Source organism: Podarcis tiliguerta (assembly GCF_965153285.1).
Source record: "Podarcis tiliguerta genome assembly, chromosome: 17".
Lineage (NCBI taxonomy): Eukaryota > Metazoa > Chordata > Lepidosauria > Squamata > Lacertidae > Podarcis > Podarcis tiliguerta.
The window spans coordinates 32847644-32869902 of NC_139550.1; the positions used below are offsets into that span (position 1 = coordinate 32847644).

The window sequence follows — 22259 nt, forward strand, 5'->3', positions numbered from 1 at the left end:
CCTGTAGATAATCGACAAAAGTAAGTTTGATCAAACGAAGTGTCGGCGATGTGGCGCTCAAGGGTTAGATATCAACGATGATAAGTTTGATCAAACAAAGAGTCGGTGATGTTACGCACAAGAGTTAGACAGGGTGCCGGCGTTTGTCACCTGTTTCGCCTATGAAGAGTCTCAGGCTTCTTCAGTAAGTTCTCTCTCACGATTTTGATATATTTATAAACATTCAACTTCATATGCTAAGTTCTTTCTTGACTTGAGCATTTATTCATTTACTAAGACTGTAATGGGATGCGGGTGGCACTGTGGGTTAAAGCCTCAGCACCTAGGACTTGCCGATCGAAAGGTCGGCGGTTCGAATCCCTGCGGCGGGGTGCGCTCCCGTCATTCGGCCCCAGCGCCTGCCAACCTAGCAGTTCGAAAGCACCCTCGGGTGCAAGTAGATAAATAGGGACCGTTTACTAGCGGGAAGGTAAACGGCGTTCCGGGTGCTGCGCTGGCTCGCCAGATGCAGCTTGTCACGCTGGCCATGTGACCCGGAAGTGTCTGCGGACAGCGCTGGCTCCCGGCCTATAGAGTGAGATGAGCGCACAACCCTAGAGTCTGGCAAGACTGGCCCCTACGGGCAGCGGTACCTTTACCTTTTAAGACTGTAATAATAGGCCAGAAGGAGCCTGGGATTCACTTTCTTTCTGTCTCTCTTTCCTTCTGTGTGATGTTCTGTATATAGTATGCTTAGTGTTAAAGCTTGGTCATATTATAAGTTGTTGTAAGTTTAAGTTACGGTTAGTCTGCAGCAACTGGATTTCTTATGGACAGTGCCAGTCCTGAATGTATGGGATTTGTGACCATTGCTCTGCTGGATGAAATACAATTGCCTCTGGTCTATTTTGGGGGAATGCCGCAACGTGTTTAAGTTTTTGCTCTGCTAACTAGACGTTGGAGTTCTGCTCTGCAGCAACGCTGAGTAGAATTACAGGACGCACCAGGCCAGGACACAGAAGAGGCCAACCGCTCGGGCGTCTTGGTAACGCGGCCGCAGCCGGGCGGGCTGACAGGCGAGGGAGGCGGGGAGGATCGGCGGTGGCGGCTGCTGCGTCGACTGGCAGCTTCGGCCCATGCGCACTGACGGGAGCCTGCCCTTCCCTTCCCCGCCGGGCCCCATTTAAGGCGCGCGAGCGCAGCGGCCAGAGGCAGAGAAGCGCGAAGGAGCGGCGAGACGAGGATCGGAGTCCCTGCGCAGCGTCCAGCCACCGCCACAAGACCATGAGGGAGATCGTGCACCTGCAGGCCGGCCAGTGCGGCAACCAGATCGGGGCCAAGGTTAGGGCACGGGGCAGGGGCACGGGGACCCGGGGGTGGGGGGACTAGGGCCACGTTCCGATTGCCCCCCCCCGGCCATGGGGCCTCCTGGCTCTCGGGGCGGGCGGACCCCCCACCCCGAAAAGGGCGCTCGGACCCTTCGCCCCCTTCCCAGCTCGGCGGAGGCGCATCGGCTGGTCCCCTCTTCCACGATCTCGGCGCCTTTTTCCTGGACGGCCTGGCGCGCGCCATGTGGGGGGTGGGGGTAAGGAAAATTTAAATCTGGAGGGGGGTCCTCCAGTTTTCCCTACCCACCCCCGTGGGGAAATGTAGCTCGGCGGCTTCCCGGTGGCGGCTCCTTGCCGGATCGTGCCTGGAGCGCAGGGTGGGGACCCGGGAACGATGACGAAGCGCTTGGCTCCGTGCGCCACGGAGAGCGGCTGCGTCTTTGCGCCCAACCGATCCCCGATTCGCGCCTCTGGCGCTGCCTTTGCGCGCCTTGTTTTCCCGCGTGCGTGTGTATGTGTGTGTGGCGGGGCTGCGGATCTCTGCATTGCGGCCGCCAACATGGCTTCCGCTCTTAGCCGCTTACGAAGGCATCTGGAGGGGGGCGATCTGCTCCGGGATCTTCGCCCCCTTCCTCTCCTGCGCCGCAGACGGATTCCCAGGCGGGGCTCTCCGTGGCTGGTGGAAGGCTAGACATCGCCTTCCCTCCTCCGTGAGATTGTGGCGCAGTCTGGTTAGGTCTCGAGGGAGGCTTGGCCGAGCTGCCCTGCTGCCCCCCAGCCGTTGAAGAGAGGTGTCTTTTTTATTTGATCGCTTCATCGATCTCTCTCCTTTCCTCCAAATGATGGTCAAGGCGACCTTTTGGCTTCGTCCAGTGGGACAGCACTGGGAAGCCTGGAGACGTTTCCCAAAGGAACGCGTGGCACAGGATTCTCCCTCCCTAACATGGATGCAGACGGAACCCGAACATGCTGTATAATGCTGCGTGAGAATGCAGCAGAATCAACACGTGCCAGGCACACTGCGGTGCGGACGCTGTGCAGCAACAGGGGAATGAGAACTGTGTCAGGACTCTGCAGAATCAAACAGAAGGCATTCTGTCCTCCCCCAACAGGGGGAGGGATGTCCGGGGATGGGGAAACTTAGGGCCCCCTGAATGTTGCTGGACTCTTCACCTCCATCAGTCACGGCCAGCCAGGCCAGTGGTCAGAGGCGATGGTGGTTGTAGTCTGGATAGCACCAGGTTTCCACGCAGTGTAGGATGGGCACCATTTGAGTATGCTTATTGGGCTAAATTAGCACACCTAAAATTGCCTGTTCTGTTTGGTTGTTTACTTAGGTCAGTTCCCATGGTGCTTGAGGGGAGATGTTTTTTGATCTGTGTCATGACAGCCTCCATTATGGCCAGAAGTATATTGGAATTTATTTATTTTTAATTATTATTTTGGGATTTTTACATACATTATATTATCTCCTTCCAATTTTCAAATTTCCCGTACAATTTTTCCTTCCCCTCCCTTCCCACCCCCCATATCCATTGGAAGGGTTCAAACAATTATCCTCAGCCACGGGCATAGCCTCTTTAGTTTCCACCGAATGTCTTTTGTTCCAGTAGTTTCTATCCATTGAAGATAGGAGTTCCATCTGTTCCTTATCATGGTGGACTTGACCTTCCACGTTGTTTCCTGTGACGTTACTGCGACAATGTATGACTGAATTAGTTCAAACAAATAACTATTCCATGCCTCTACTGTCCATTTTTCTCTGTCTTTCCAACCTAAAACTGTTGCTGCCTTTCCCGCTAATATCATAGCTTTGAAAGTAAACTGGTCCCCTTTCTCTATAGCCGTTTCCCCAAGTATACCCATTGTCATGAAATCAAAGTCTGTTGAAAGCTTCACTTTAAACAGTTCATTAATAACCTTTAGGATTTTATTCCAGAAGAAGTATATTGGAATTAACCATCCCTCGTGTCTTGGCCTGAACTTGGTTGAAAGGAACGCAGTGGGCCCGACTAGTCCCATCATTTAGCATTGGAAGATCTCTGTCGCAACTGCAAATTGCCTTCAACCCCTCTGAATTGATACTGTTAACCTGCACCCACAAACTGCAGGCTTACCAAACCCTCAGAAAGGGATTCCTCCCCACCTTTCTCAGATGGAGAGAGGAAGCAGGTTAGAAATGAAACACACCTTTCAAGTGGTGTAGCGTGGGGGGTGCAGGGGGGGCCGGCCGCGCCGGGCGCAACACCTGGGGTTAGGGTTAGGGGGCGCAAATCCACGGGTTAGGGGGCGCAAATTACCCACGCTACGCCACTGCACCTTTCCACCCTGACCCTCAGAAGGGCTCCACCCTTGTTAGTGGTAACACAAAGGTTGCCATCAAAAGCAAGAGTTACTTATTTGTGGAGAGCCTTCAGGTTCTCACATGGGTGAGCTGCTGATAGTTCCCTTTCTACAAAGCTTTTATTTACTTTATGAGGAAAATGCATAGGAGGGAGAGTCCTTGCTGCTAAACCAGCTTTCCTTGTAGGCTTAATTAAGATACGCTGAGGTCTAACTAAAGCACACACGCACATACCCCACTCACACACCAAAACGAATCTCACTACAGCCAACCAAAGACAACCAACTACACCCTAGGTCGCCCCCAGCCTCTCTCACTGCCGAAGAAATGCCACAAGTGAATAGTAAGAGAACCCACACAGGTGACGCTGACACAAAACCCCACACATAACACTAAGTAGAAGAATTGCCCCTCCCCCTCTTTCCCCCTTTTCTTCCTAGCCTAACACTGTATGCAACAGTGTCTCACAACAAATGAAGCTGATCTGTAGAAAACGCAGCTTGAAAAAAGAGACAATGCACGTATTTTTGTAAATTAAGAAATAGTTAATAAAAAATATTTTTTTAAAGAAAACACAGGTGGATGGCAGGCAGAAGCTTAAATAACTGAAAGCTTCTTCATGCAAAGTAGTTCTCTACACAGCAAGCTAAAAATTGGGGAGAAGGGCTCTGGCCCTGTCTTCTACAAGGAGAAGCTTTCCGTCAGGCACACCCCCACCTGCAATCAGAAATGGTATGGCCCAGACACCAGTTTATAACTTAAATGAGAGTCAGACCTGAGTCACCATTGCAAAGCTCACTTTTCTTCCATTTGAGAGATTGGCAAGGGAGGGATCAATCTTTGACTCATCCAGAGTTTCTTCACTTGTTAGCCCTCCAGGGGAAGATCGTGCCAGGGCAATTGCTTCTCAGGCCATGTGCCCAGGCCTCTCATCAAGATGGCTACCCCAAGTCCTGGTGACTTTCCTCACTAAGAATGGCTGCAGAACTAGGCTGGCAGCTGTTTTACTGCAATGCCCTTTGAAGATTATGCTGTAGCTCTTCTGACACACACACACAAAAATCAGCTTCTCTCCCTCCCTGCCTTAAACATCTGTCTGGTTTTCATGGCTGAACCTGGTGAGGATCTGAAGGCATTAATAACCAGAGCTCAAAGACTTATCTGCTCAGCATGCTGGGATGAACGCAAACATGTGCCCATGTAGAATTGATGCATTCTTGGGACAGCAGTTTCATCTTGACCTCTAGGCTCAATGCAGCTGTAGCAGCAGTTGCATTGACGTGTCTCCCTACCCCTCTATATATATATACACACACACACACACACACACACACACAGACAGACTGTGCTCATAGGGCATTCAGGAGCGATTCTGCACCGAGCCAAGCTGGCTTAAATAGTAGCCTCACCCTTTATGGTAATGAGATCTGGCTTGCTCTCTCCTCAAATAACGTACCTCCTGCAGAACAAAGGCAGCAGCTGTGCTCCCAGGCTGGTTTTCAATGTGCAGGGGCATGCTGCTCCAGCAGAAGGCTCCTGGGGAGAAGTCTTGCGTGCTCACCTCTTCCCATTGGGTGGTAACTTTTTTTGAAACAAAAATGGGCTTGGCCTGAAGCACGCAAAGTGGGAGGTGGCTGCCTGCTCGAGATGGAAGGCCCCTCTTCATTTTAAGGCACAGCCACATGGAGAAGAAGCTGCCAGCTAGAACTGGCTGTTTGTTTGGGGGACCAAGTGCGGAATGGAAAGCCAGGCGTTCCAGCGCTAATCTGGGAAAGGCATGGCCCTCGTTTACGGCAGCAAAGTTTGAAGGGCCGTTGCGAGTGCAGGCAGGGTGCTGGGGAATGGGTGTGTTCTCTTTGAACGCGTCACTGGAGCCTGTGAAGCTCCAGCCTTTTCCTGCAGCCGGGCGAAGCCTGTCAGCCATCTTTGCTGTCAGCACACCAACCTCTTGGGCTAGAAGCCTCCTCGCTGGATTTATGACTGCAGCGCTTGTCTCTCCCTACTGGTCCGGCTGCTTTCTTGGGTGCGTGTGTGTGTGTCTTTGCACAGAGAGGGGTGGCGTTAAAGAGTGCACCAACGTCTGTGTCCACCCTTGTGGACTCTCCTTCAAGCTCTCCCCCACCCTCGAGCTTTTACAGGCATTGGGTATAAATAGAATCTGTCACTCACAGGGCTGCGGTTCCTGCAGCAGTGTGAGGGAAGCAGAGACTGACAGAGCGACTCCATTTTAGAGCTGTGCACAGTGCTCTGTCTGCAAGGGGGAGGAGGGAGGGGGTATGATATGATTTCAGGCAGTGGGCTCCCTATTTGTATGCTGCTCTGCCGGGGAGATCTACTCTTTGCCGGGGAGATCTACTCTTTTAAGCCTCTCGGACTTAAGTCATGACAGCTTATTCCCAGCACAGGTTTTGCTGCCTAAGGGAAGGGCAAACATGCAGTGGGAGAGATTTTGGGCAGCAAGTGTGAGCCCAGGGGGTTCTGTCCCAAGCTCTTGAGAAGGGAGGGGGTAGTCTTCATAATATTAATACAGTATATCAGGGTGTAAAAAGCACGTTTGTTGTAATTGTTGTTGCAGCAACTGTGTATGGTAGGTCTGCAGAGCTTTCGGTATCTGAAGAAGTGTGCCAAAATTTAGGTATCTGAAGAAGTGTGCATGCACATGAAAGCTCATACCAATAACTAACTTAGTTGGTCTCTAAGGTGTTACTGGAATGAATTTTTTTATTTTGTTTGGTGCACAGAGTGAGTGTAGACTTGTTTAAGCCACTTAGTGAAGTCACGGCAAAGAGATTTCCTAGTAGTTCACAGTTCAGTCTTACACCACTGCAATGCTCCCTAGGTTGGGTGGGAGTCTGGAAGGCTGTTTTGAGAGTCACCTGCTCTCTGCAGCTACCATATATCTAAACACCTGTTGTGAACCTGGTGCCAGCACAATTTTGAGACTTCCCTTTACAGTCTGCTTGTCCCTTAAGTCAGGATGGGGGGGGGCATGTGGCCCTCCAGATATTGCTGGCCTCCCATCATCCCCGACTACTGGTCGTGCTAACTGGGGCTGATGGGGGTTGAGGCTCCAAGAGCATCTGGACCGCCCCATCACTGCAGCTAAGAGTGTAGCATGCCAGCATTGGCCAGTTCCCGTCTGCCCCTTTGGTAACCTGGTTTCTACAAATTGCTTGCTGACAGCTGCTACCCTTTGCCCTTTCACGGGAGGCCCAAGAGAATTTTTGGGAAAGAAAGGAGGGTAGCTTCTCTCTCTTTCCGCTGGGCTTTTGCAGAAGGTGGATGCAGCAAGGCTCAGCTTCTGGGAAATCCTGATGCTAAACACCTCTTCATTTCCCAAGGTCTCTGTGTGCCACAGGACTCAAGGACGGACGGGAGGTCTGATGGCAACCACAAATAAGCCAAGCCAAAAATCTGTGGGCATAGAAGGGGGGAAGGAAAATAGTGACTAGAGATCCCAAAGCTTAGAGTCTGTTTCCAAAGCAGAACTGAGATGTCAAGTTTAACAGTGGATTTCCTAGGGCTGGTACATCAGTTGATTTCTCTACATAGTTAGTGGCTTAGTAAGAGGACACCATCCAAAAGCACTGTATCAGTGGGGAATGTCTGCTGCAATGAACCAGCAGTGCTCTTGCTGGTTTTGCAATGAACCAGCAGTGCTCTTGCACAGCTCCCATTCATTTCATTAGAGCTTGTGCCTCATCAATAGTTTTCAACCTTTGGTGCCGAAATATTTGGATGGACATGAGTAGCAGACTTGAAGAGTGGCAAAGAGCACTCGCTCCATCCATATGGACTTCTGAACCACTTTTGCCTCTGATTAAATCTGGCTGCTCTGGTAGCTAGAGCCTATCAGAGAACCCGTTGCCTGGGAACATGCCACAAAAAGGTGGCCTTAGGTGTGAATTCTTGCCTGACCTTTTACCTGCTCTCCCCCCTGCCGCCCCCCCCCCCCCCACATTTGCCTCCTTGTCAACTGTCTCTTATCAGGTGTATACTGTGACCCTCATGTGGTGGGTGCCACTGCTGTGGGGCAGCTAGGAATCCTCCTAAATCCTGTATACCTTGGATTTACCTGCCCTCCCCCATTAAAGCAGAAAATCTGAGTTTGGGCTGTATTCCCAGTATCAAACTTCTGGGCATCTAGTATACATATTTCCACTATTTCAAAACATACCAGTGTTTTCTTACCTAGCTCCTGAAACAGTGGACAGGTGTTTTCCTTGCCTAGTTAGTATTTCCCACTCACCATTCCATCCACCCTACTTTGCTCATTCCAGTTAGGATTTGGAGACAGGATCCATAGTTTCTTGGCAGTGGTCTCTCTCCTGGGATTTTCCCCACACTTGTTGGCTGTAGTGCAGCCAGCATCAAGGAATCCTAGCACGGCATTAAGCCGAGCTAGAGAAGGTCACTGCAGTATTTCTCTGCTGCAAGTTGTCAGGATGTCAACCCACCTTGCTTTGAAACTTGTGGAAGTTTGAAATGTTTTTTGTGCACAAACTGATGTCAAGGGAGGGCAGGGGCAATGTTTAATTCCTAAAAGGAAAAGTAGAGAGCCGTGGAAAGATGCCCTGTTCCTTAACGCCGTGTGTGTTGTGGACAGGCCTGTAAAACAGTTCATTATTATGATCGCTGCATTGAAGACTCTTAGGCAGGTCTTCCATAGGCTCGGCAGTGAGGATATCCTTTGAAAAACAACCAGGTTCTGTAGTGAAGTGGTCTGTGCCAGCTTTATGTATAAGCTAAACAAGCTATAGCTTAGGGCCCCACTCTCTTGGGGCCCCCCAAAATATTTAAAGGGGGGGGAAACCTGGATGTTCATTTCCAAAATATAAGATAAAAAACAAATAAAATAAAACCTATGTACAGCAATGCACAACGCAGCAACATACAGAGGGACGTGGGTGGTGCTGTGGGTTAAACCACAGAGCCTAGAACTTACAGATCAGAAGGTAGCAATTCGAATCCCCGCGACAGGGTGAGCTCCCGTTGCTCGGTCCCTGCTCCTGCCAACCTAGCAGTTCGAAAGCACATCAAAGTGCAAGTAGATAAATAGGTACCCTTCCGGCGGGAAGGTAAACGGCGTTTCCGCGTGCTGCTCTGGTTCACCAGAAGCGGCTTAGTCATGCTGGCCACATGACCCGGAAGCTGTACGCCGGCTCCCTCAGCCAATAAAGCGAGATGAGTGCCGCAACCCCAGAGTCAGTCACGACTGGACCTAATGGTCAGGGGTCCCTTTACCTTTACTTTATATACAGCAACAGTGTTTTGTGTTGTGTAGGCTCCTATGATGTAAGTAATGGGCCCCGCCTGTTAGCCTGCTCTCTAAAATATCACTGGTTTGCTCATTTCTATATATAGGGTGCCTACATTCTGCATGGATGGGTTGCATGGCAATATGTGCAAATGACTTTAGATACCTATTAGGTCCATAAATTGCCATATAGTATATATTCAACACAAAAATACAGCGACAATTTGTTGTTGACATAGGACCGCTGAACATATAAAGGGCCCCATTACCTTCAGTAGCTTAGGGCCTCATCAAACCTAAATCTGGCCCTGGCTGCGATGTCATTTCTTAAAAGGATTCAGTGCAATAGTAATGGTTTCTCACTTTCTCCTAAGACTGGGGAATGGGGACCTGTGGCTCGCCAGATGTTATCCCCAGCAGTTGACTGGTGGGAATTGTGATCCAAAACTTGAGGGCCATTGGTTCCACATCCCTGCCATAAAATGTGTTAAGGGCGCTGACAGGTCGCACCCATTCCCAGCCTCAAAAATCTTGCAAGCTGAAGCTCACGCTGAGCAGGAGTGCATGGAGCCAACATGTGCAACCCCTTTTCTAATTGGCTCCTTGGGGGATCACAGCTGACTTGCAAACCTGGGTGGCTTCTCATGACACAATGAATGGGCTTTGTGAAGCGGTTGCGTTGGTACCAGATGGTGGTGACCTGATCCCTCAGTTCAAATGACAACTTGTTGAGTTTCCACAATGGGGTTGCTTCCTTAGTTGCAGTGTTAAATCACGGGAGTGGTTTCTGCAGTCAAATCATGTATCTAAAATATAACACGAGACTGTGTGTGTGTGTGTGTGTGTGTGTGTGTGTGTGTGTGTTGTCTGTTATGTTACTTTGTTGCTATAGTTCATTGTACATGTTACTTAGCAATACAATGTGTCTGCCTAATGGAAAAAACAAAACAGACACAGACACACACGACATTATTGGTGGCCGCTCTCCCATGTTAGAGCCTCTCTTTTTATAACATTTTATTAATTTTCCAAAAATAAAACAGTAACAGTGTCAAATCAAATCAAAACAAAATAACTCCCCCCTCGTTCCTTCCTTGGGGAATCAATGTATCAATGTACTGCATGTCCACTGTAAAGTTACAAACCATTTTATTACTTATTACTTATAATATTACTTATTATCCATTCAAAGTTAAATTACAAGTAGCATTAAAACCCTGCTAATGTATTAGCCTGAGTACATTGCTTTTGAATATATGCAATAAACTCCTTCCAATCTTCCTTAAATTTGTTATCGTCTCTTCCTCTTAGTTTCATTGTCAAATTTGCCATTTCAGCATATTCCATTAATTTAACTTGCCAGTCTTTAGCTGAGACACATTTCCAGTGCTGTGCTAATAATGTTTGTACGGCCACAGGTCTCTCTCAAGCAGATGCACTTATAGGCAGCTCTGATGCTCCCAACATTTGGTCCAAACACTCAGGGAAGAATGTGGTATGCAGGGGAACAGGAAGCTTCCTCATACTTTGTCAGACCATCAGCAACGCTGACGGACTGTAGTTCTCCAGTGTTTTGGACAGGGCTCTCACCCAGCTATATGCTGGGAGGTGCCAGGAATTGAACCCGGCACCTTCTGCATGCTGTGCTTTGGTCCCTCTCTATAGTCAGGCTGTATCATTTTCAAAATACATATGGGTGGTTGTTTGGAAGTGTTTCCATATCAAGAGTCTCTTGCAGGTAGAAGCCTAACTTGTGAAGGAGACAAACAATTCTAGAAGCATCCTTCTTGGCATACTAGACTTCTGCGTGCAAGGATACTTTGTTGGGGGCCCTTCAAAGGAATGCCTTCCCATTCTAGTAGTGCTGCAATCTCACAAGGGCTATACCATACACCTCCCTGCATGACCAGGTGACACAGGAGTGGCTAGGAAAGCTGGTTTAGAAGTGGTGGCATGCAGCAAAGTTAATTATTGGATGGAAGCCTGTGAAACCTGCCCTGTTCCTTGCTGTTGTCCTCTTCAAGATGTGCTTCCTTTAAGAAAAAGCTGCACCTTTTCCTCTCTGTAACTGGAGTGTGCAGTGTTCAGGCTTTGGGGAAGTGTTCGGGTGTGTGCTTGGGGTCCCATGTGATGCCACAAGTCTGCCCCGCTAGGCCCAACCACCACCATGAATTGAACATACTTAGTTCCTCACTGCCGTCTCCAGCCACCATGTTCCCCTTGCAAAGTCCCTCTGAGGAGTGGGATAGGCTGAGAAATGGTGACTGGCTCAAGGTCACCCAGTGAGTCTCATGTCTGAGCAGACATTTGAACCATGGGGCAAGCAGAATCCAAGGGTGCGCCTTCTAGAACCTCTCCCCAAATCCTCTTGTTCTTTGCAAAGCGGTCTCTGACAGACATGCTTACGTGGAAGGCATTCATTGAGAGTAGAACGTTTGGCCACGAAAGAAGACTGGCAGACAAAATTAATGGACTATGCAGAACTAGATAAAATGACAGGAAGGATTTGAAGCCTGCAGGACCAGAGATTTGCAGACGACTGGAAAAAAATATACAAATTATTTGAAGAGCAACTGTAATCAACAAATTACGTTAGTAGGATTCCAAGAAGTTTTATAAGGAAAAATATATGAAATATTGCAAAATAGAGAAAGAAGAGAGATTAGTTATGAGATTTAAAGGTAATAGTGAAAGTAAGAAATGTATATTAAGTGATTAGATTGGAAAATTTCAGGTGTGATTGATGGAAGTCCAAAAATATTGTATAAGATGTAAAAGTATGTTTAATTATTTGAAAATGATATATATATATATATATATGAGAGTAGAATGTTTAGAAACCACCGTGTGCTGAATCGCTTTGTCAGTTTGCTTCTCCCTAAAGCTGAATGTCTTCTGTTGCCCAAGTTCCTTTGGAGGTCAGGGCTTGTTGAATGAAGAGCAACCAATACCCTCGATTGGCTGCGGCTTGAGATAATGGGTAGCAAATCCAATACACGCCGACTGGTGAAATGATCTGAAGTAGGGGGTGATGCTGATACCTGCCCTACCCTCCTCGGAGGTATCTGAGTTCATTGCTCTCTTGCAATGGATACTACTGGCAGCTAACTGCAGCCGGGACGAAATGCATCCCCTTGCAATGATAGCCTGCCCGTGAGACTGATGAGGGGAGGCATTTGTGTGACTGGAGCTGCTTAACTGCTGCAGGGATGGGAAATCTGTGCCTTCAAAATGCTGTTGTATCTCGGCTTCCCTCGGCCCCCACTCTTTGGCCCTGCTGGCTGGGGCTGATGGGAGATGAAGTCCAGCAACCTCTGGCGGGCCACAGGTCCCCCTTCTGTGTTCCAGTGTGCAAGGTGGTAAAACCCAAATGTTCCTCCCCGTGTTCGCACAGGGGCCCAATGCACTGGGAAGAAACCCACTCAGTTCCCACTGAAATGAATGAGAACTAAAAGGCACAGAAGTGTCTTAAAGGCCACCTGAAATCTGCCACTTGCTACTCCGCCTCACAAGCGGCCAGGCTAGACCTGGTTTTCAGAAGGGTTTGTTCAGATGACTCCTCTTAATGCTGTATCCCCCTTTTCTTATCTTTTTTCACCTGCTACAGTTCTGGGAAGTCATCAGTGATGAGCACGGCATAGATCCCACCGGCACCTACCACGGAGACAGCGACTTGCAGTTGGAGAGGATCAATGTCTACTACAATGAGGCCTCAGGTTTGTTCCTGCAGCACTGCTGTTCCATTTCACAGTTCAGAATTCTTTCCTTGTCTCTTTCCACGCTCCTCCGTGCTGCCCAAGCTCCTCTGTATGATCAGCTACTTTCACTGCGCTCCCTCTTGCCTTTCACAGATCAGGGATGGGGAAATTGTGACCGTCCAGATGTTGCTGCATTCCAGGTCTTCTTGGCCCCAGACAGCACAGCCTAGGGTGGGAGTTGTAATCACACAACTGCAGGAGAATCACAGGTTCCCCATCCTGCCATAGAAAGTGACAGTCCTGACTTTCCCAATTTTTGGCTAATATTTGCTATTTTAAGAGCAGAAGGGCAGTATTCAGAGTGGCATCTCTCTTGTACCCTACTTGATGGGCCCTATATATGGTTGTGTTCAGTTTGTGTCTAGGCTATAGTTGACAGTTTGAATCCCCGCAACGGGGTGAGCTCCCGTTTCTCTGTCCCAGCTTCTGCCAACCTAACAGTTCAAAAGCACACCAGTGCAAGTAGATAAATAGGTACCACTGTGGCGGGAAGGTAAACAGCATTTCCATGCACTCTGGCTTCCATCACAGTGTCCCGTTGCGCCAGAAGCGGTTTAGTCATGCTGGCCACATGGCCCGGAAAGCTGTCTGTGGACAAACGTTGGCTCCCTTGACCTGAGAAGCGACATGAGCGCCACAACCCCATAGTCAAGCTTGACTGGACTTAACCATCCAGGGGTCTTTTACCTTTTTACCTTTACTAAAATTCAGTTGATGTGGCTCTCTCTCAGATCTGTTGTCTCTTCTAATTAAGCCTTGGTCTGCTGTTTTCTCTCCCCCCAGGCCCCCATACAAAAGCGCTTTGCTATATTCTATAAGTTGACCTCCAGCTAATCCTTTTCTGTTGACCTAGTGGCACCTAATCTCTCTATTCCTATGTATCCCAAGTGTGGATCATAATAGACTTGAGAGTGGGGACTGAGATGGAAGATGCCTAGACCGAACTAAATCAGTAAGTCTGGTGTCATCAGCAAATGGGATCTGCCGGCTCTCAGAACAGGCTCCTGGCTTTCTCCATGGGATCAGTCCCTGCCATGGGACTGTGATGAGGAATGAGTGTGGGAATAAGAGCCTTTGGCAGCTGTTGCCAACTGTTTCTGGAATTGCTGCAAAATCTCTGTGGAAGGGACCTAGCGGTTTTTGTGGGATGATGGTGGTGGCAACCCTCCCTGCAGAAGTGTCTCAAAAGTGCCGTATTTTTTGCTCTATAAGACACACTTTTTCCCTCCTAAAAAGTAAGGGGAAATGTGTGTGCACCTTATGGAGCGAATGCAGTCTGCCCAGAAGCCAGAACAGCAAGAGGGATTGCTGCTTTCGCTGCGCAGCGATCCCTCTTGCTGTTCTGGCTTCTGAGATTCAGAATATTTTTTTTCTTGTTTTCCTTCTCCAAAAACTAGGTGCATCTTGTGGTCTGGTGCGTCTTATAGAGCAAAAAATACGGTATTTCTTCTCTTCTCTGGAGAACCCAGAGGATGGTTAAGACCTACAGGCAGGTCTGCTACTGAAGTGAAGCTACCTAGGCCCTGTAAGCTGCCCAAGGAGCTGTCGCTGTGAGCTCTTGGAGTAGACATCGGGAGCCTTGTTAGGTATCACTTGCTAGGTTCCACATACCATGGGGAGGTATTGCTGGACTTTGACGCCTACCAGTCCCAGCCAGCCCACTAGTGTGCTCCCATCTTTTGAACTGGGTGGTTTGCTCAACCTGAGCTGGTCAGATTAAATGCTAGTATATCTGTTGGGAGGACGGATTCTTAAACACTTCTAAAAGCCTTTTTCCTTCTCTCCATTCAGGTGGCAAGTACGTGCCCAGAGCTGTCTTGGTCGACCTGGAACCTGGCACGATGGACTCGGTCAGGTCCGGCCCTTTTGGGCAGATATTCAGGCCTGATAACTTTGTCTTTGGTAAGGAACTATTGCGGAGGAGCATCGCTGAGCTGCAGTTGCAAATGTTGCCCAGCCAAGCTAAAGGATGTTGGGGGGGGGGAGAGCTGTAATTGATCACAGAAGCTCAAACCTGAGGCATTTGAACTGTGATCTGCTGCCCACATAGGCAAACGGGGCTGTAGCTCCATGGCAGAGTGTCTGCTTGGCATTTAGAAAGTCCCTGGCATTTCCAGGTAGACTTAGAGACTTCTGCCTGAAATCCTGAAGACAATTCAGAACTGGAAGGTCCAGTGTTGTGGCAGCTTCGTGTCTTCCAAGGGACATGGAGGGAGTGGAGAAACAATTGTTAGTAGCTGGGTGATGAAGCAGAAAATAGTGTTGGACTTGGGCAATCCAGGTTCAAATCTCTGTTCAGCCATGACATTCAAGAGTCACCCAAGGAACCATCTTTTTTTTTCCAAGTCCTCAACATGGTATTTTATTTTGTTCACGTACACTGTGCCATAAACTCATATGGAATTGGTTCCAGCAGCTCTGGCTCCTTGACATTGTTTCTCACAAAGCGGTCTTCTCTTAGAGGAGCAGGCTGGCATTTTAGTCCAAACCAAATTCCCTTTTCCTTTCCTTCTTTTTTCTTTCTTTCCTTTTCTTTCACATGCTGCAAGAAGCTGTCTCTGCTCTTTGAGTGCTTAATATGCTCAATTCGCACATTAATTCTCTTGGCCAGAATCTTGCCCTTAACTTTCTTGTTCACAATAATGCCCACAGCATGCTGGGTAATGTCATATACCCTTCCTGTCTTGCCACGGTAACATTTGTGGGGCATGCCTTTCTGAATTGTGCCCGTGCCCTTTATGTCAACAATATCACCCTTCTTATAGATGCGCATGTAGAGGGACCACACCATGTTTGCAAAAGGGTCTTGAGAACATGTAACGTGTCCGCCTCTTCTCCTTGGTGTTGGTCATCTTGACGGTTTACTGTAAGATGGCGTCCGAGGCGAAAAGGCCCAAGGGGACCATCTTGAGATCCATCGTGTGACCTCCCTTCTAGGAGGGTGGGGTGGTTATACACATGAATTAGTTTCATGTCATGATACCTGACACCAAATGAAAAAGCCCAAAGTGGCACCCCCATCGTTCTGCCCGGACACTGAGGTCCAGCTCCGAGGGCCTTCTGGCGGTTCCCTCACTGCAAGAAGCCAAGTTACAGGGAACCAGGCAGAGGGCCTTCTCGGTAGTGGCGCCCGCCCTGTGGAACGCCCTCCCATCAGATGTCAAAGCGATAAACAACTACCTGACATTTAGAAGACATCTGAAGGCAGCCCTGTTCAGGGAAGTTTTTAATATGTGACATTTTAGTGTATTTTTCATCTTTGTTGGAAGCCGCCCAGAGTGTACAATGGGCGGGGTACAAATAATAAATTATTATTATTATTATTATTATTATTATTATTATTATTATTACCAATTCAACCTTTGGGGGAACTGCTCATGCCCAGGGTGCCTTCTGCTAGCAGGAAAAACCTTATTTGCTATGTCCCAAGTTAAAAACGGCAGTTGCTTGATGTAGCATGCATTATGCAAAAGCAATTCTTAATTAAATTGCCCCTGTTGTGTGTGTGAGAGAGGGAGGGAGGGAGGCCTGGAGGAAAGAGCCAGAATGAGCTAGCAACCGCTTTTGGCTATCTCTGTACTACTTTTTGTTCCACAAGCCCAGGCATGTATGTTCTGAGTGTGCTGACGGAAGCTGCTCCCTCCTTACTTGACACATGCAAAACTTGGAAGTTTGACCTGGTTTGCATTGTGGGGAGGAGGAGGAATGTTCCAGAATGGAGCTTGGGGGGGGGGAGGGTTGGGGAACTGGGGAATAGCAACAGCGTTCTGTAATGCAGAAACTCAGCTTTTATTACACCTACCAGCTCCTGTGATGTACAGATGGTCAGATATAATGTAAATCAGTGGGGTAAGGGAGGTTGAAGTAGCAACATTTGGGCATGAGGATTATTCGAGGGAAAGGTTCTTTGCAGTTAAAAAAAGATGCTTGTGGAGAAGAAGGAGATCAATGTTTTGTGCACAAACTCTTATTTGGCTTAGGTCCTAGTTCTGTAAATGTAATTCTAAAGCAGCAGCGTTTTTGTTTTTTTAAGGTTCTTAACTTTTTGCAAGAGATAATTATTCTTAGCAAAAGCAAATGATAGGAAGCCACGAAGGAGCACTTAGTCATGCAGGGCACGAAAACACCGCACCCTAAGTACAGGAATGTTTTACGTAAGCTGCCTGCAGTTCTCCAAAACATAAGGGCTAGGAACCCGCTACTTAAATTATGGTGGAAATTTCTCATCAAAACTGGATCTGTATGCACAAACTGTTACGTAATGTACTTACACAACAGTTATTAGTGGTCCCTGGGAGCATGGAAAAGATAGCTTTAATGCTTTAGACTGCAATTCTAACTCCACTTACCTGGGAGTAAGCTGCATTGAATTCAGTAGGACTATCTTAGTAGACATGATAAAGAGTGCAACTGTTAAGTTACCTGATACTACCCTACATTGAGGCTTCAGGTATGTCACCCAAAGGTGACAGGAGTGGTCTGTAAGCTTTGGGCTGAGCTGAAATTATGGGAGTGAGAGGTCAGTTCTGAAGTGTTTTTCTTCCCCATGAATGGGGGCACCTCTTTGGGTCACTATTCAGGGGGCAATGTGAAACAAGTGTCGAATGGATACAGGTAGGTAGCCATGTTGGTCTGATGCAGTCAGAAAGAAAGAATGAATGAATGAATGAATGAATGAATGAATGAATGAATGTCCAGTAGCACCTCAGAGACCAACTAAGTTTGTTCTGGGTATAAGCTTTCATGTGCATGCACACTTCTTCAGATACCCTGAAACAGAAGTCACCAGACCCTTATATATAGTGGGAAGGTGGGGTGGGTTATTTCTAAGAAGGGTAGTAGGAGATGGGTGATTGGCTCAATGGGTATGGTAAACCTGTTGACGACTGATAATGACTGTCCTACAGGAAAAAGCAAGGGATAGTATGCAGATGACTAAAATAGCTTTAGCATGTGTTATGAGACATGAATCCAATATCTCTATTCAGACCAGGTCTCTCCATAGTTTTCAGTTTAGTAATAAGAGTCGAATGGTTTGCCTTCTTAAAAGAGACCTTATTGTTCAGAAGAGGCCAGTAACAAGGTGATGACCTTTAACCCCCCACTCCCGACTTTCTCCTTGCTGCTCAGGTCAAAGTGGTGCTGGGAATAACTGGGCCAAAGGCCACTACACGGAAGGAGCTGAGCTGGTGGACTCTGTCCTAGATGTGGTCAGGAAGGAAGCCGAGAGCTGTGACTGTCTTCAGGGGTTCCAGCTCACCCACTCGCTAGGCGGGGGCACCGGATCAGGGATGGGGACCCTCCTGATCAGTAAGATCCGCGAGGAATACCCCGACCGTATCATGAACACCTTCAGCGTGGTGCCATCACCCAAGGTTTCGGACACAGTGGTGGAGCCTTACAACGCCACTCTCTCAGTCCACCAGTTGGTGGAGAACACAGACGAGACCTACTGCATTGACAATGAGGCTCTGTATGACATCTGCTTCCGTACCCTAAAGCTCACCACTCCCACTTACGGAGACCTCAACCACTTGGTGTCCGCCACCATGAGCGGCGTGACCACCTGCCTCCGTTTCCCCGGCCAGCTCAACGCTGACCTCCGCAAGTTGGCCGTCAACATGGTGCCCTTCCCTCGCCTTCACTTCTTCATGCCCGGTTTCGCCCCCTTGACCAGCCGCGGCAGCCAGCAGTACCGGGCCTTGACCGTGCCCGAGCTCACGCAGCAGATGTTTGACGCAAAGAACATGATGGCAGCCTGTGACCCACGCCACGGCCGCTACCTAACGGTCGCGGCCGTCTTCCGCGGTAGGATGTCCATGAAGGAGGTGGACGAGCAGATGCTGAATGTCCAGAATAAGAACAGCAGCTATTTTGTGGAATGGATCCCCAACAACGTCAAGACGGCGGTTTGCGACATCCCGCCCCGCGGCCTCAAGATGGCCGCCACCTTCATCGGCAACAGCACGGCCATCCAAGAGCTCTTCAAGCGCATCTCCGAGCAGTTCACAGCCATGTTCCGCCGCAAGGCTTTCCTCCACTGGTACACAGGAGAGGGCATGGATGAGATGGAGTTCACAGAGGCCGAGAGCAACATGAACGACCTGGTCTCCGAGTACCAGCAGTACCAAGATGCTACTGCTGAAGAAGGGGAGTTTGAAGAGGAGGCAGAAGAAGAAGTAGCATGAAGATCTCCTCCTTCTCCTTCCCCCATGACTCTTCCTTCTTCCCACCAGTCTTCTGAACCAATGGACCATACTGCTTGCGCTGGCATAGACTTGAGCGTTCTAGGCCAGGGCTGGGGAACCAATGGCCTTCCAGCTGCCGTTGGACTTCACCTCCCATCTTTCCTGACCATTGGCCAAGCCGGCTAGGGTCGATGGGAGTTGGGAGTCCAGCAACGTCTGGCAAGCCGCCGTTTCCCCATCCCTGCTCCAGCCCAACCTAAAGCAATTAAAAGAGTTGTGAATTTAAGTCCTTCCCACCTACCCATTGCAAATATTTAAAAGGAGTGATGGCTGCAGAATTGGTGACGGGGTAGAGGCTTCAGAGTCGTGTTTGGGAATGGCAGTAAGTGGGTAATATGTCTAGCTATAAAGCACTATATTTTCTCAGCTGACCCCCACATCCCTTCTTTCCTCTCTGCCCACCCTCCAAGGCACCTTCCCTGCTGCAATGTCTGTCCTTAGTGTTCTGTGGTCATGTGAGTTTTTTTGTTTCCGGAGATGAGTATGCACTAACTCGTAACTCGCATTGTTTCTTTTCCATCCATGCTGGGCTTAAAGAAAAGATGAATGGAACTCAGGGGGGGTTGGTTTGAGGGGGTGGGGCTCTGTCCTTTAGGGTGAAATGTAGTCCCCCTTTGAGTGTTTGCTGTCAAAGCAGTTATGTCTCCATAATAAACTACTGAATAACGATAACGGGCTAATGTGAATCATTGAACAGGTACTGTTGGGGGGCTTCCCCACTCCTAGGACCATCCAGTCAGCCACCAGCAATACAGAGTCATGTGCAAGAAAAGAGAAATGGGAGAGGTTGGTGCAGCTCCAACTATTGTGCCTGATTGGTTTCAGCCTTGTGGCTTGGAAGCTGCCTTCATTTGTGTGCTTGCAAAAACCTGGAACACTTTGGATGCAGAAATCTCAGAAGGTCATAGAACTGTGAAGTTGGAAGAGACCCTAAGGATTACCTAGTCAAGTATTAAGTGTCTCCCCCCACCACACACAAGCACCTCTTTGCCAGCTCAGGACCGCCTGTTCCCCATATGAACTGACTTGGACTTTCCATTTGTCATCTGAGACTCTTCTTCATGTGCCGCCTCCACGAGAGGTTTGGAGAGTAGCAACGTGATGTAGGGCCTTTTCTGCAGTGGCTCCCTGTTTGTGGAATGCTCTCCCTAGGGAGGTTTGTCTGCTGCCTTCATTGTACACCTTTAGGTGCCAGGCAAAAATGTTCCTCTTCAAGCAGGCTAATTTATATTCTAGGCAAACTCGGCCCTACAGATGTTTTGGGGGCTACAACTCCCATCATCCCTAGGCTAACGGGACCAGTGGTTAGGGATGATGGGAGTTGTAGTCCCGAAACATCTGCAGGGCCGAGTTTGCCTATGCCTGTTCTTACGGCCTTTTAAATGTGTTTCTGGGAGTGGAGGGCATTGTTTTGTTTCGGGCTTTGTTTTAACTGTTTTGTCCTTTTACCCTGTATTTTTTTTCTTGTGAACCTCCCCAAGACCATCAAATGAATGGCGGTGTATAAAGAATGAAAAAATAATTTCCCCTCAAGCCCTTTTGACGGAAATCCACAGAACTGATGAGCTCCATTTCATGCCACCACTGCTAGGAACCAATAGGAGTATGACCTGGTTTTGGGGTGGTTCCATTTCACACGCATGTGGATATGGGGGTTGGAATAGCCTACAGCAAAAGAAGGGTGAGGAAACTCTCAGGGTGTGGGGCAAACAGGTTCAGGGGCTACAGGTTCAGTTAGTAGAACCGGCTTCCCTTCCTTGTTTTCACTACCTGTCCAATATGAGTAATTCATTGGGAGCTCCTAGTTGATTACACAGACAATAAGATCCTTACTCTGCATCAATTGCTACTTAGTTGGGTTGCACATTGGAAGAATACCACCAATAACTGATCAAGATATCCAGAGCAGTTTGTATCCTGTTGCATTTCTGTGGCAGCGCAAGGGGGAAATTAGCAGGGGGGGGTGCAGAGTTTGGCCTTCATTTATAAAGCACAGAGAAGTTGTTCTTCCAAAGGTGCATTTGAACCTGCGAGGTAAGCACTACCTGTGGGACTCTTTGGGAGGCAGAAGAATTGCTCAGTGAGACAGCTGGGGAGCAGTAGGTAGGAGCCCAAACTCTGTTGCTTTCCTTTAATAGAAGTTAAGCAAGAGAAATTCTAAGCCCTTGGCACACACTCTCATTTGTAGGAACACAGGATGTGGATTTCTGCCCCGTCGGATTGTGTTCCTGGGTGAGGACTACTGTGCCTGTAAGGCAGGGGTCAGCAAACCTTTTCAGCAGGGGGCCGGTCCACTTTTGGGGGGCCGGACTATATTTTGAAAAAAAGAATGAACACATTCCTATGCCCCACAAATAACCCAGAGATGCATTTTAAATAAAAGCACACATTCTTCTCATGTAAAAACACGCTGGTTCCCAGACCGTCCGTGGGCTGGATTTAGAAGCCAATTGGACCGGATCCGGCCCCTGGGCCTTAGTTTGCCTACCCATTATGGAATATGCAGAAATGGCAAAACTTACTCGAAAAATAGTCAATCAAGACAACAGACTTTTAATAAAAGAATGGAAATGGTTTATGGAATATTTCCAAATAAACTGCAAACAGATAAGAACACTGGCAGGATTCTTGTAATAACTTGCAGTTTTATAAGAATATATATTTAAAGTAGATGAATAAATGAGAAAATAAAGTTAATTCGAATATGCAGAAAGAGGGGGAAGGAAGTAAAGTTTTGAGATTTTAAAATGTTTATAAAATTATTGAAATGTATAAAATTGAAAATCTCGTTTTTTTAAAAAAAAGGCATTTTAATCTACATTGAACTTGTCCCTATGCTTCTGTCCTACTGTAGTGTGACTAAGAAATAGAGTGGGCCGCCACACAAAATAGACTCCATTCTCCATCTTTTTCATTAGAGCCCATTCACTTTCTCCCGTACAAGACTGCAGCAAGATCTAACACAGTCTAGGCAAGAGAAATACAGTGTATATTCCATTACTTTCTACCATATACTGCAGCTCAATGGCTGTCACTTCATTCTTCTGAAATGGAAAAATAATGCTTTGGTGAGTTGACATGGTAGGTGTGGGGTGGACCTGCCTTGATTGTACCTATGTCTGTTGCAGGGCCGCCTTTACCCGGGGGTGCAAGGGGCCAAATTCTGGGGGGCGCCAAATGTATACCTACTGTATACCAGTCCCTCTTGATTGGCGGCAGTGCAAAGCAATGGAGTGAAAGTCCCCGCCCCCTCCTCCGTCGCTCTGTTACTCCGTAGTGTCACATATTCCCGAGTAAGGAAACAAAGGCAGCCTTTTCTGCTGTGTCATTGTTACAGGTGAGCAA

At 48.3% G+C, this 22259-nt stretch overlaps 2 protein-coding genes and 1 pseudogene across 3 annotated transcripts in view; 2 read left to right on the forward strand and 1 right to left on the reverse strand.

Annotated features, from left to right (window-relative positions):
• The window catches only part of LOC310667692 (phospholipid phosphatase 3-like), an 81996-nt gene extending 70284 nt beyond the window's left edge, over window positions 1-11712 (forward strand). Inside the window, exon 7 of the transcript XR_014506331.1 lies at window positions 8131-11712. The gene's annotated coding sequence lies outside the window, so the exon portion shown is untranslated. The remainder of the gene's footprint in view (window positions 1-8130) is intronic.
• On the forward strand, window positions 1056-19586 carry TUBB4A (tubulin beta 4A class IVa). Its single transcript, XM_083420283.1, has 4 exons — window positions 1056-1320; window positions 12516-12624; window positions 14458-14568; window positions 17797-19586. Exons 1-4 carry the CDS (start codon window positions 1264-1266, stop codon window positions 18852-18854), a joined length of 1335 nt encoding a protein of 444 aa, XP_083276409.1. The 5' UTR covers window positions 1056-1263; the 3' UTR covers window positions 18855-19586.
• Window positions 14484-15593, reverse strand: LOC310667832 (large ribosomal subunit protein eL21-like; annotated as a pseudogene). Its single transcript has one exon. The product of its transcript is annotated as a large ribosomal subunit protein eL21-like (transcript).
• Window positions 19587-22259: the final 2673 nt, after the last annotated feature.